The following is a 14,250-nucleotide window of genomic DNA, read 5'->3' as shown; positions in this document are numbered from 1 at the left end:
TATAAAAGCCTCAGTTAAGAAATCACAACAAATAGCAGTCTACAGGTGTGAAAGCCAAACACCTAACACTGTCTAAATCACAGGTTTTTAAATTATTACTGTCTTGACATAATATGTTGGTAATTCATGCCTGAAGTGAGATTCTTCATCACTCAAATCACAGGAGGCGTTTTCATAATTACTGCTAAAGTTACTGTAGTCAACGCCAAGGAAAGCATCTTCACACCAACATAAACTCATCAGTACAGATCAAGGAGTGTGAATGTTTGCGCAAGCCCTCAGCTCCTGGGAACACCTTGGTGTTTAATTTTCATTTTTGCAAAAATCTGGAAAGGTCTCCTGATGTAGAAGTTAAAATTTTATTTGCAGTAAGAAATGTCCATGACAAGCCATCATTAAGTTTTGAGGGAGAGACTCACAGTTTGGCCAGAGAATGGAGTGAAGCAAAGGCATCTTGGTGGATAGTCTCAATGTGGTTCCAACTTAAGTCTCTAGAATAGGATACAGAAAGAGAGAAGTTACACATTCAGCTGTTACTTTTCTCCAAAGCAACTTCCAATGATTTACCTAATTATACAGTTGGGTATTTTTGCTTTTTTTATTTTTTACAAGACCAATTTTTGGGGTAAGTACCTTTATCAAGCGTATAACAGCAAGAGGTAGGATTTGAACTTTAAGGCCCTTCGAGTCCTTTGATTCCACAGGCAATGACTCTAAATACTATGTGACCTGCTATGCCCAAGTACATTTGGCTAACCATCAAACATTGCAATCACTGAGATACTGTAATAATCCCTTATGTTTTCTTTCCTGAGATTCAAAAAGCAGCTGAACGTGTTAAATGAGTGTTGTATGCAAGTGGCTCTCAACTCTTGTCCAGGTGTGGCATGGCATACTATATTGGCTACTGTTGTAGTTCTCGATACACAGCTAGCAATTTTAGCACAAGAGGAGAAAGCTACATCAGTTAAGGTCCACAATCAATTGATTCAGCCAAGTTCTTAATCACTGATGAAGAACAAGAACACACAGTGCCATGATATTTGAGGAACTGTAAATTGGGCTGTTGGGCCGGAGACTGTTGGTGGCTCTCAAACCACAAGGTGGGAGTGTGAGGCAGCGATCTGGTTTTGCAAACAGGACATGCTGGACGTTCAGCTGCAACACCACCTTCAGAGGAGTAGGTAGAGCACATATGTTTTACCACCGCCCAATACACTCCTTTTTCATGCAGCCATTTTTTTATTCAACAGGAATGTAGAAATGAGATTTGAGAAAAGTTGCATAGTCGCCAAGAATATATTTTTTCAAACCTCTGAGGTGACATTAAAACACACAAAAAAGTCAGCATGAAGTAATGGTGGGCAGTTCTATAACCTGAAGACCTCAAGGTGAATTAGATTTCATTTAATCCTAGTGATCGGTGGTGCAGTTTAAATTATTCTAAAAACAATAACTCATCTCATCTGTTCTTGGAGAGCTTTGAATCAGTCCTTGAACTGAAAGGGACCTCAAAGGCCTCCATGGAATAGACCACCCTTGTTTTTAAGTGGATGCACATCCAGGGGACAGGGAGGTTGACAGAAGCTGGAAGGGAGCTTGGTGGTCAGTGGACTCACATTGAACGTAGAGCTCCTAGTTGCTGGAACGTGTTGATTCCAATTTCCCGGATCTGGTTGTGCTGCAGGCCTCTGAGAGGAAAAGCATGGAGGATAAGCTTAGAGGTGCAGTTCTTATATTTAGTTACTTAGCAGATGCTTTTCTCCAAAGCGACTTACAATGGATACTATGTTACCAGCCCACACACCTTATTCACCAAGGTGACTTACACTGCTAGATACACTACTTAAATGGGTCACTCATCCATACATCAGTGGAACACACACACTATTGGGGAACCTGAACAGCATGTCTTTGGACTGTGGAAGGAAACCAGAGCACCTGGAGGAAACCCACACAGACACGGGGAGAACATGCAAACTCCACACAGACTGAGCAGGGAACAAACCCACATTCTCTCACACCACCCAGGCACTGTGAGACAGCAGCGCTACTCACTGTGCCACCGTGCTGCCCAGTTTTTTCCATCTTCTTCAGTGAAAACAGAAGCACATGTACAGTATGGTGGCACAGTGAGTAGCACTGTTGTCTCACAGCGCCTGGGTGGTGTGAGAGGACGTGGGTTCGATCCCCACTCAGTCTGTGGAGTTTGCGTGTTCTCCCTGTGTCTGCATGGGTTTCCTCCCACAGTCCAAAGACTTGCTGTTCAGGTTCACCCATAGTGTGTGAGTGACAGAGAGAGTGTGTCCCATTGATGTATGGATGAGTGACCCATTATAAGTAGTGTACAGTACTAGCAGTGTGAGTCACCTTGGTGAATAAGGTGTGTGGGCTCATAACACTATGTAGTACCCATTTGAAGTTGCTTTGGAGAAAAGCATCTGCTAAATAAATGTAAATATACATCATACTCATAGTGCCACTTTTGACATGCTGGAGCTAAAGAAACTCTATGCCTTTACTAGGGAGTCACACACAGGCACTAATCCCAAATTCTGGTTATTGATTCACCAGGACAGACTGTATGTTTGAATGTGGGGGTAAGTGGAGGAAACATTTTTGATTAAGGTCAATGCATTACAGTGGCATTATACACATACACACACATACAGAGTGGGGTTCCAGGTTTGAGCACAGAATCCTGAAGCTGTGCGTTGACTACCCAGTGAGCCCGTTGCCACCCTATCCATGACATAAATAGGACGCGTAAATATATTCATTGCACATCTTCATATGCTTTACACATTAAATATAGCTATGAACATTTTTTTATGAAAGTTATCTTTGCTGCCAGAGCATCTGTGGGGATTAACCGCTGAAGAAATACTGGCAGACATAACCAGCTCAAGCTGTGCCGTGATGACGCTCGGTTGTGAGCGATCACCCGCCTGATTTGTGTTCTGGTGAATGGAAGATGAAGGTCTGCAGACTCACATCTCCTGGAGGCGTTGACAACGGTGGAAGCTGGGTAGCTCCTCAATCTGGTTGTAGGAAAGTTCCCTGCGAAATGCCAACAGCAGATGTTTAACACTTGGCCGACATGAAGAACTCGTCTTTTATCACACTGAAAAACTAGATGTTTTTTTCCCAAGTGAAATGTTCTTATGAATATCAGTGATCTCCCAGGATATGTGTCTTGAAGCTGCAATTTGTTCCACCAATATACAGACATCAGTAGCGGACTTATTAAATAATGTTCTCTTTTAAACCAAGGCAGACCATTAGTTAATTAATAGGCTTTATACAGTGCTGGAACAATGAGCTACATGTTCCTCCAACTATCATGAACCTGGACCACTGATGAGAGTTAAATTCTTACTTACATTAGTGTATATATTTTGAATTGTCTAGTATATTCTTCATCATGTATTTATGATTTAAACCTTATTATTCAGTACATACACTCTATCAATTGTCATGTCATTGTGGCTCATAATATACATTATTGTACTGTAAAAAGTTTCATTAATTGATGGTAATGTCCCACAGCAAATACCACAACCCTCAGTTGAATGGCAGTAACCTCTTATGTCATATTTAATGCAACCTTTCGCTTTCCATCCAAGGAATTAAAAGATAATCCTCCTTATATGTTCTACAGGTGCTGAGGATGTAGATGTCCACCCTTTCTGTGAATATTTTCATCCCAGAGGGAAGAAACAGTCTGTTATATTTCAGTAACCTGATTACTTTTGTGGCTACCCCTCCGTTCAAGACTTCCACATGAAAACAAAATCCCAACTTCCTACATCATATTGTTTCTCCATTGTTAAGAACACAACGGGGCCAGGAATGGAGTAATGACCACAAGCTATGGAAAATCTTAGCTGTGGTACAATGAGTGAGCACCTCGGAACAAAAGTGAACACGCTGATTACGTGCAATGCTTTTTGGTGCGTAATTTATATTGCATGTAAATCAATTTCACTTGGAAGAGTACAGTGTAGAACAGCAGTGATTGCATTAAGATCTTTTTTCCTCACATAATTATATTTATATATTTGTGTTTGCAGCAGATTCACAGTTCCAGTTGCCATGAATCTTCCTTGCAGAATGTTTGATGGAAGACACAAGACAGTGTCCCTAAAGGAGAAGGCAAGCCTCTGTTCCCTGGGTGGTATGTGTTGTGTCTGTCTGGGTCACGGGTGGACTACTCACAGCACTCTCAGACTGGGGAGCTGCTGGCACAGCCCCCGGGGCAGTGAACTGAGGCCAGCCCTAGTCAGGGTCCTGGAAAGAGATGGAACAAGAAGACACGTGAGCCCAGGAAGTGGGAGAATGAGTCCCAGAGACCATTGTCTGGGGCTAGGCGAGCGAGAATTCCCACCAGGGAAACATGGAGCAGATGCTGCAATGAAACCCCCACCTCGAAGGGCCCAATACGGATGAGACTGCCCCCCCAACCCCAGCCCCTCACAGCTTCCAAACTCTAATCATCCACAGTGAATGAGGATGCTGTTGCCATTCTGGGGGATTCTCCTCCTGACAATGAGCCACATGGCATCTCAGTTTGTCAGTTTCAGTTGGGCATCAGTGCCGGCATGTGAACATCACCAAAAAACTGTCTAGTTCCTACAAAGAATTTGTTAAAGACATTTTCGATGATCTTTCAGTTGTTAATTTTCATTACGCTCATTTAGAAATATATGAAAATATATAAATTACTGTTAGACATGAGTTGACCAGAAAGACTAGAGTTTTCATAGTTGTCACTGGCTTCCTTTGAAAATTAAAGAAACATTATGTTTAGATCATACTGTAGTGCAGGTGAATTAAAAGCACGATGTAGTACATGTACTCTGTTGTCTATTTAATAATTAAAAAAGACTCTATTTGCAGTTACTTATGTAATGTTTACTGGTTGATGACTGCACTCAAGAGTCATGTGTCTGCATTCAGATCTCTTCTTCTGTTGGTGTAAAGGACTTTTGTATTGATTTCTGGTATGTAGGTTGCTTTGGAATAAGGTGTCTGTTACATAAATGCAAATGTCAAAGAAAAAAACAAACATTTTTCTGAGCATTGAAATTACCATGTGATATTTTAAATAACATGATTCCATGTCTGTTGCAAGCCTTCTTCTGAATAATGAAATAATAAATAATGATAATAACAGTAAGGAGCAAAAAAGCAAACTTACAAAATTTCCAGACTGGTTGTTCCTTTGAGGTCGGGGAACTCTCGGATTTCCGTCGCCCCATTGAGGGACCTGTGAAAAGCACAGAGGAAGTCATTAGAGATGCAGATACGTCAGCATAGTAAAAAAGCAGCGCAGACTTTCCTTCCAGCGTATAGTTAACATTACGTTCATGGAGCCAAAGATAAGCTAAGAAAATCCGGTAAACTTCTGCAACTAATGTAAACTACATTCCATTTATTCAAAGTCATATTGATTCCTCCTCAGCTTTTACGGTTTACCACAACATAAATGACATTAAATATAGTGCAATTGATAGTTTTGGTCTTAGCGTTTTTTTTTTTTTAATCTTTTTTGCTATTATATTTGTCGATTTACTTCTGTAAAATCGTAACTGAATTAGGGAGTGTAAATGACAAAAAGTGTCACATGAAAAAAAGGGAACAAATGAAAAGACTGACAAAAGTCTGAAAACTGTGCCTTTCACTTCAATACCATATAAACTAGTTTTTCAGAAAATAATTTAAGCAGCCGTTATACATTTTATTTGCTCAAAGATATCAGTCTTAGCATTTATAGAGTTGTTTATACTGGTGTACACTGATGACAGTTATCCCTGTCCTAAATTTTACGCGTTTGATCATCTGTTAGATTAGTCATCATCCATAAGCACTAATGAGAAAGGACTATTGTAGGTAGACATGTTACATAACTTTTGCTTTTTCCGCTTGTGTAAGTACTACCTTATTTTTGTGCCTTGAATCGATCCAAAGCAAGTTAATTTCTGATGTATTTGTGTTCGATTTTTTAAAAAAAAAAAAAAAAAAAAAAAAATTTAAAGGTAAACCTCTTTCTTCTTCGAAGAAACCATTTTCATTGTACAGCTGAACATTGCAAAGGGATTTTTCATTTTTACCTTAATGTAAATTCAGCCTCTGAATAACACACTGAAAACGACTAATTTCCATTACAGTCTTACCTGTAATGTTAAAAATTTGTTGCAGACACAAACAAAGGCAGGGTAACATCAGAAGGTCTGAAGGACACTCACAGTGTGTGTAGCTTTGGCAGGAACTGGAAAGCTGATCTACCCACAAACTGAATGGGGTTTTCATAGAAGTGACTGCAGATGAAAAAGATGAAGATCCATTTATTGACTGAACACACACTTTTCTCCAAAGTGGCATACAGTGATTGCCTACCAATCTGGCATCGGTGATTACTGCAACTATTTAGCCAATGCCAGGGACACCGCCTTCAGGAGGACTCACATGGTCTGCAGTAGTGGGTTTCCCACAAAGGCCCCCTCTGGGATGGCTCGGATGTTGTTGTTGTGGAAACCCCTGTCGGAAGCATATGGATGTGTTGTCAGTTTTCAGCACATTACATCACTCTCTGCGGTTGCCAGGGAGATGCTGCTCTATCACAGGCTCCAGGAAAACACAGTCCTCACAACTGTTTTCAGAGGGGCTCATAGATTTACTACATGTACACTTTTTTATAACCCATGACAAATGTGTAATCGTTCAGATAATAAAAGGGATATTGTCAGTAAAAAAATATGCAGAGGATAACATCAGATTCACTTTCGTGCATGTAGACAGCTGTCAGTAAATTCTAGGGAACACTTCCTGAGTGGCTCAGCTAGTAATGACTCTCATTCCACAGTGTAGCCTGGGTTCGAAGGCTTGTGTTGCAGCTTGAGTGTGGGTGATGTCATCAGTGCACTGTTACTAGACAACCTCTTGATGGTCATTGTTAGTCTTCTCCAAAGTAACTTACATTATGACAATTTACTCATTTATACTGCTTGCGATTTCTACCGTATCGATTCCGGGAAAGTACCTTAAACGAGGGTTGGGCAGCAAGAGGTTGGATTCTAACCTGGGTCATGTGAGTGCAGGACAGCAGATATAAGCACGACACCACCTGCTGCCCCAGATATCAAGTGTGATGCAAAAGCGTACAGAAAGTTTTTAATTAAAAAGAAACTCGTAAGGGTCCTTAAAGCGAGTATTTGTCCTAGTTGTCATCTTCCTGCAATGGATCAGTGGATGCCATGTCGTGTTGTTAGAGGACCAGCTGCTTCCTCTCTGGTTCACCTTCCATGTTATAAAATTTCAACCCCACTCTTTAACTTTACATAAACAGTCCCCATGTGTAGTGGGGCACCTGTCCCTTGCAGCACAGCTGAGAAACCGCTTAGGACACAGGAGACACAGGCATCTGCTGTGGCTTGAGAAGATTGCGTCTGAGCGGCAATGTTATCTGAGCTAATGGGACCGGCAAGGAAAGCCGAGGCCCAGCACCTGAACGGGGAGGTGGGGGGGGGGGGGGGCTCCACAGCTTGTCTGCAGCAGAGGTACTCACAGTTCTTGTAGCTTGGCCAGAGTCCGTATGGCTACTGGGAATTCCTGCAGATCATTGTAGTTCAGGTCCCTGAGCAGGAGGACGGGATGTGTTTAGAGATGCTTTTGAATCAATGGCCAAGAAAGCTTAATTCCATTACAGTGTTCAGCTACCCCACTGACACAGAGTCAAACAATTACAAATCATGACGATCAGTATTAACTGAAGGGCCTCCTTCTCTGTAAAACTTTTAATGTTCTTAATAAGGATATAATGCAATGCCACAGGAGTGTACCCTGTCTTGCTCAGTCTCCCGTGCTCCAGGTATAGGCTCCGGACCGCTGAGATCCTGGCTGTTAAGAGTGAGTGACATTGAATAACAATGTACTTCTGGAATATCAACTCCTTATCTGCGTATGTTATGATTTACTTTGGATCGGGGACAATCATTTAAAATTCCCTTTTTCGAACATAGGTAGCATGGTGACACTGTGTGTACCTCACGGCATCTGAACTGTTTAAGTTTAGGTTCAAATCTGGCTTAGTTTGCATGTTCTCACCATGTTCACGTGGCTTTCCTCTATGTGCTCTGGGTTCAACTTCAAATGGAAGGGTTTCAGGGGAATTTGAATGCTCTTTTGCGTGTGTGTGTGTGTGTGTGTGGACACCCTGCAATGGGCCTTCACTCTGTCCAGGGTTTACCCTGCTTGGGCTTGCGCCCTGTGCTTTCGGGACAAGTTCTGGACCAGCACGACCCTGACATGGACAAGTGGTTAAGGAAAGTGAGTATTTTTCATGCATGGCCATATACTTGAATTTGCTTAATAGAAGTCAAAATTTTTCTGTTTCAGTTTGTTAGAAAATCAACATTTGGAAATTGTCAGTCATGACAAATTTTCAAAGCCTCTCTTTGTACACCATGACAGCTGTAGCATGGTATTCTTGGTCTGACATCAGACGATCTTTTGTTTCATAAGCTCTGTGAGATGTAATGTATCTCTAATGGCTTCATTGGAAAGTAGTATGACATAAAGATTAAACTGCACCGTTTGTTTCCAACAGGATACTCAAAAACGTTTCACTTGTTTTTTCAGCAATATTTATCTTAATCAAACCTCACCATAATCTAATGGTAGCAGTTATATGGAGAAGAAAGAAAAATAAAACAGTTATTTGAAGTGGAGAGTTGAAAAGACAGGCAAATGTTCTCACAAAGGTCCTCCCTGGCTTGTCACCATGATGGGTCCTCCATAGACATATCAAAACAAAGTGATGAATATGTGTTGTTATCCATGCAATTATAAGCCTTATCCTTCAATGTTGAGAGTAATCTTTCAAAACAGTAAAGATGTTTACATGTTTGAAAAGAGTCCTGGACTGCTGACAGCGCATAGCAAGTTTGGGAATTAAAGAGGGCCCACCTTGGCTCTGAGCCCAAGTACAGTTAAACATTTACTCGTCCGATAAAGTCTTCCTTCTCTGCAGGGATGAATTTGAACCGGTTATTGAGTGAGGTCCACTGTCAGCTGCGACAGCCCACCTTCTGAATGTGGAGAGTCTGCCAGATGTGCTCCACCTGCTTCCAACCCCGAAGACCGACAACTTCACGCCTAAGTTCACCCCTTGCCCACCTGTATAGAAGAAGCTAGTTGACTACCCAGTGCACTTGCCACGCTTGGCCATTTTTCGTTCCACTCCCCAGCGTGGACCGATCAGACACACTCGCCAGCAGAAGTGCGCAGAAAAATACGTCTAGTTTACAAAGGTGTCACTGGTGACAGAAGCTCGCTGAATGGGACCAGAGTGAAATGTTTTCATTTCCCTTTGACGCTAAATCAATACCACAATGTCACCTTAAATGTAACTGTTCCCCCAGGTGGAATACCTCGCATGGAATGTATCTGCCAAACACGAATGGCTGTTGCTTTACTGGAGGGAAAAAAGAAATAACAAATAAAGAGAGGTGGGTTGCAACAGGCCTGCCTTCTGATGAATTCTGAGGTGTCTGGTTTTGCTCTCCATTTGTTTAGAACATCAATCAGCTATTTTGTGCTGGGTGTTTTGAAATGTTTCTTTGACACGTTCCAGCCGAATAATGCTTTTCATTTCCTGGAGCGACATCATTGCTTGGACCAGGAAGAAATCCCACACTTGGGACCCCGGTACTGTGCCCAACAACAACACGAGGCAACTCAGCCCATATAACAGGCCTGCTGGCCTGCAGAAAAGGAAAAAACAAACGCAGGATTATCGGGAACTTCATTGCTCGGCCGTGCAGATGGTACGCACCCGGTGGGGCCGGCTCATGTTACCCGAAATTGATCGCGCTCATGTGGGATTAGCTCAACATTCGGCCTTAATTACTGCGGGAATAAAGGCTGTAATCAGATATGCGACACGACCTCGTATTCTGAACGTTTTCTGAAAAAACTTAATTGTGTTATCATAACTCCTGACCCAACTGCTAACATACAGGGATAGCTGAAGCTTGAACCCTAAAATAGCACCACTTGTTTGAAATGATTGCTACAAACAATTACAAACGTATTTGACCAGTCCTGTGTGAAAGCAAAAACTAACTCTTTTGGGAATATTATAATTAATTTTTATCTGGAAAGTCTTTTTCGTAGAGGAAATACTATCATCCTTTACTCTTTCAAAAATGGCTTTTTAAAAACATGAGAGAATTTTCATTTCTCTTTGTCTGTTGCTCCAGTGGTTTGGCTGTTGGAATATTTGAGTAATTTGCTTAATCATACAACCATATATTTTTGTGAAAGGAGTTTAAGTGTATTCAGACAAATGGTAATTATCCTATTTTTACAGCCCCATAACGTTGATGGTTGTTTAGAGGTAAATTGTCAATTTAATAGTTCAATTCTCATAACACTCAATAACTTACTCTTTCCTATAACAAAATACACATTTTTCATAAATTAATTAAAAAAACTCTTCTCTGTTGGTTGTTACCTGTAGTTTTATATTCGTATAATTTTAGCTTGTCCTAAATTTTCACATTCATTTACAATTCCTTAAAAAGATACTAGTACAACTTGATATTAGTGGCAAACGGATAGTTTCGTTTTAACAGCTCTTAAATAACGTGCAGATTTGGGCGTGTGGTCTCTACGAGCCTAAACAACTCATAAAATGGAAAACGTCATTCTTTGGCACTTTGGTAGGCCATTAGGAAGCAGGTGTCAAACATTCACTTTCCAGCAGACCACCATGCCTCTGGCTTTAGCCACCACCAATTGCTTTGCCATCATGGTCCAGGTCTCAGGGGATGTTTATGGGAATTTTCTCCTGCCTGCTATGTTTTTTTTCACACTACACTTAGTTCATCAGATCTGGAGAGTTCACTGAGACCTTTGTAAAATAAATTAATTCATATGATTCTTTTTATCCCATTCAAAGGCTTCAAACAACTTGAACAAACTTGGATATACAATATAGGCTTAATATAATGCAAACTTTTATCACATATTATAATATTCACTATCTGTATAGACACAGATTTAACTGCTATAATGTATAAAATTATATATAGTGAACACTATAATATATGAAAAAAACTCACTCACTCACTCACGCTTCACTTTTGCTAACCACTTGTCTTGGTCAGGCTCACAGAAGTCTGGAGTCTGTCCTGGGATCACTGGGCACGAGGCTGTGGGAGTTACACCCTGGACAGGATGCCAGTCCATCACAGGGTAGGCACAAATGCACACACTGAACAATTCATACCCTGCAGGCAATTTAACATCACCAGTACACCTGAAAACTAGAACACCTAGAAGAAACCCAAGCAGTTATAGGGAGAACATGCAAAGATCACAGAAGCTGACCTAGATTTGAACCTACACTCGAGAAGCCCAGGAGCTATGAGACGGCAGAGCCACCATGCCACCCTATGACAACACTATTGCACATAACGTATAGGAAAACAAAAAAAGTTCTGTTAAATACTGGAAAAAAAATTCTTGTCTATCAGAATCTATGTGTAATAGCTATTCTTAATTCATCTTTAATCTTTTGTAACCTACAGCCTCAAATGTTCAATCCAGTCTCACTAAGAAGTCCATTGTTGTGGGATTTTAGGAGCATTTTGTTGTTTGTCTATACTGAAATACATTCCATAACATCCATGGTGATGAAAATACAATATTTACTAAAGTCCATGTGGAAAACGCTGCATGTGGCATTATTCCAGTAAGTGTTTTACCCGTTGGCAGTATCTATGTTTTTATGGTGAGATGTTTATATGTAAATGATTGAATGGACAAAACGAAAAAAATAAATAAAAAATGCAATACCTGGAAGAAGTTATTCAAGTCCAAGTCAAAGTCCAAGATTCAGGCTTGATGTTTTACATCAGCTAGTTGCCAAAATTATACTACTGGGTCAAAGACCGAAGCAGAATTATTGAAAGATGATGGGCCATTAACAGACATCTGAAGTAATCTGAATACCCCTGTTCAAAACACTGTACTGAAGGTGAAAAAGCTTAATATGTGACATTTTATAATGTCTTTAAAACATGGAAAAAAAAAAGACCTTAGAACTTTTCCAAACCTCAAAAATAATGCTGAAAATACAATTTGATTAATCTGGTTCACACACAATTTGTATGGAATTTCATCACACAGCAGTGTTTTCATTTTATTTTTACTCTCTCTCACTGCGGTAATTGAGTGTACTGTGTCCTATTTCCTACGCACTGGCTGCTGTTGTTCAGCAGGTGGTCCTTTATGGATGCTGTGGCACAGCTGGAAGCCTGTGTGGTGTGCCAGGACAGACAGGCGTAAGCAAATCAAGACTGAGCTCAAGTCCAGTGTTTGCTTCAGCATCTATCAGTAATGTGCTACAAGGTTTCATAAGGATTTTTTAATTGATCTGGCAGAAATTATACTCACAGGGTCTCTAAACTGTGCAGTCCTTCAAAACATGTTTCTCCGAGACTCTGGATCGCATTGTTATGGAGATGCCTAAGCATAAAGAGAGAAAGCATAAGAACAAATACAATATATATATTCTTATTTTCTTGTAGGAAAATAGTGTAAAATGTAATATAATTTAAAATCTATTTTAGGATTTACTTTCACTTACATTTTTTTCAGAGACAAAAACTATTAATCCCAAAGTAATTAATAAAATATTGTATACATATAATCATTCCTGAATGTGTTACTGAAGAGGTCAAAGTATACTGGAATGAATTAGGATAAAATATTTACAGGTGAACTTCAGGTACTGCCATATTGTAGTACTAAACTTTTACTGCGATATAGAGCAAAAACACTATATCAATAGCAAAGAAAAAAAAAAAGGTTAAACAGTTTGACTTGATAAAAAATGCTGTTTTGAATAACAGGTGAGGTCCTGCTGATTTGAAAAGGATAACAAAACTTGAATTATTACACTATACAGCCTGTAAATCACTTTGGATTGTGCCAAGCAACATAATAATAATACAAATATGAACTTTGCATGATTGTCACTGACAACACTCTAGCCTTACATCTCTTTCAGTCCTCTTAGTTTGCTCTTGAAGTTTTTATTGCTGGACTTGTGTGTAATATTAGATCCCTCTGTATTGTGTTTTATAGCTACCAGATGTTACACAAGCTGTAAATGTGTAATGTGAATATAAGAAATACTCAGCATATGAGCACCCTTTTTTGTCTTAAGTCCAAATTCTTAAGCACTATCATACTTATTGAACTGCCCATTTGAAAAGCCTTTACGCTGTTTTTCTGAAGGTTTAAGAAAAAGGTTCTAGACCTGATATGACATTGTTGCAGTAACAAGTCAATATCAAGCCATGAGAGTTTGACAGTTGTCATATCCTGCTACAAAATCCAATGTAGTTAGTACCGTCAAACATTTTGATAAAACCTGAGCATCTTATGATTCATGACATCACGGCAGCCAGCATACACAGCTATAACCTGTTATGTACAACCCACTGTTATGGTGTGGGTGGCTCAAGTAAAGTGTATCCAGATGGACTCACAGCACCACAAGGCTGGAAAGGTTGCGAAAGGCCCCATTGGGAATGTGGCTGATGCGGTTGAGAGCCAGGGTCATAGCCTGTAGTGAGGACAGCTGGCCGAGGGCTCGCACAGGGATCTCCGTCAGGGCATTGTCATCTAGCCATAGGTGCCGGAGTGACCGCAGGCCTGAGAAGGTCTGCTCTGGAACCTCCGTGATCAAGTTGGCATCCAAGCGTCTGCAAGAGAGGCCAACAGACAAGCAACGAAGATATGACCAGGCATTCTCAAGGTGTTATGCACATATCAACATCCTTAAGGAATGACAGTGGGTGATAAACAACTGTCTTAGATTGAGCATCAGTAGCGAGAAGAATGCTTTAATAATATAAGAACATAATATATAATAAAGATGTTTTTGACAGAATCGCTATGATACAAAGTGAAATAAAAGCTCATTGTGCATCCTGTCATTCTTTTAGAAGTTTTTTCATATAGGAGAATTAAGAACATCAGTTTGAAGAATGCCAACAGAGATTTGGTGGCTTCTTGCAGCACCGGAGCAGCTATTTATTTATTTATTTTTTTATTTATTTATTTTTAACAAGCATGAAATTCCCTATTAGACAAAACAAAAACAGGATGAAAAGTGGGCAACCACTGCTGAAAGATCCCATTCTTCAGGGAGCCTCTGTTGTGGTGGAGCTTGAT

At 40.3% G+C, this 14,250-nt stretch overlaps 1 protein-coding gene across 1 annotated transcript in view; it reads right to left on the bottom strand.

Moving 5' to 3' along the window:
* Positions 1-14,250, bottom strand: part of lgr6 (leucine-rich repeat containing G protein-coupled receptor 6) — an 85,377-nt gene that overhangs the window by 5,125 nt on the left and 66,002 nt on the right. The window contains exons 5-14 of the mRNA XM_018760278.2: positions 13,563-13,778; positions 12,463-12,534; positions 7,568-7,636; positions 6,469-6,540; positions 6,249-6,320; positions 5,201-5,269; positions 4,219-4,290; positions 2,995-3,060; positions 1,620-1,691; positions 420-491 (exon numbers count right to left, since the gene is read on the bottom strand). Of these exons, the coding sequence (XP_018615794.2) occupies positions 420-491; positions 1,620-1,691; positions 2,995-3,060; positions 4,219-4,290; positions 5,201-5,269; positions 6,249-6,320; positions 6,469-6,540; positions 7,568-7,636; positions 12,463-12,534; positions 13,563-13,778 (852 nt within the window). The remainder of the gene's footprint in view (positions 1-419; positions 492-1,619; positions 1,692-2,994; positions 3,061-4,218; positions 4,291-5,200; positions 5,270-6,248; positions 6,321-6,468; positions 6,541-7,567; positions 7,637-12,462; positions 12,535-13,562; positions 13,779-14,250) is intronic.

Source organism: Scleropages formosus, chromosome 19, assembly GCF_900964775.1.
Source record: "Scleropages formosus chromosome 19, fSclFor1.1, whole genome shotgun sequence".
In the NCBI taxonomy this organism is placed as follows: Eukaryota; Metazoa; Chordata; class Actinopteri; order Osteoglossiformes; family Osteoglossidae; genus Scleropages; species Scleropages formosus.
This window is presented reverse-complemented; position numbering and strand designations above follow the sequence as displayed.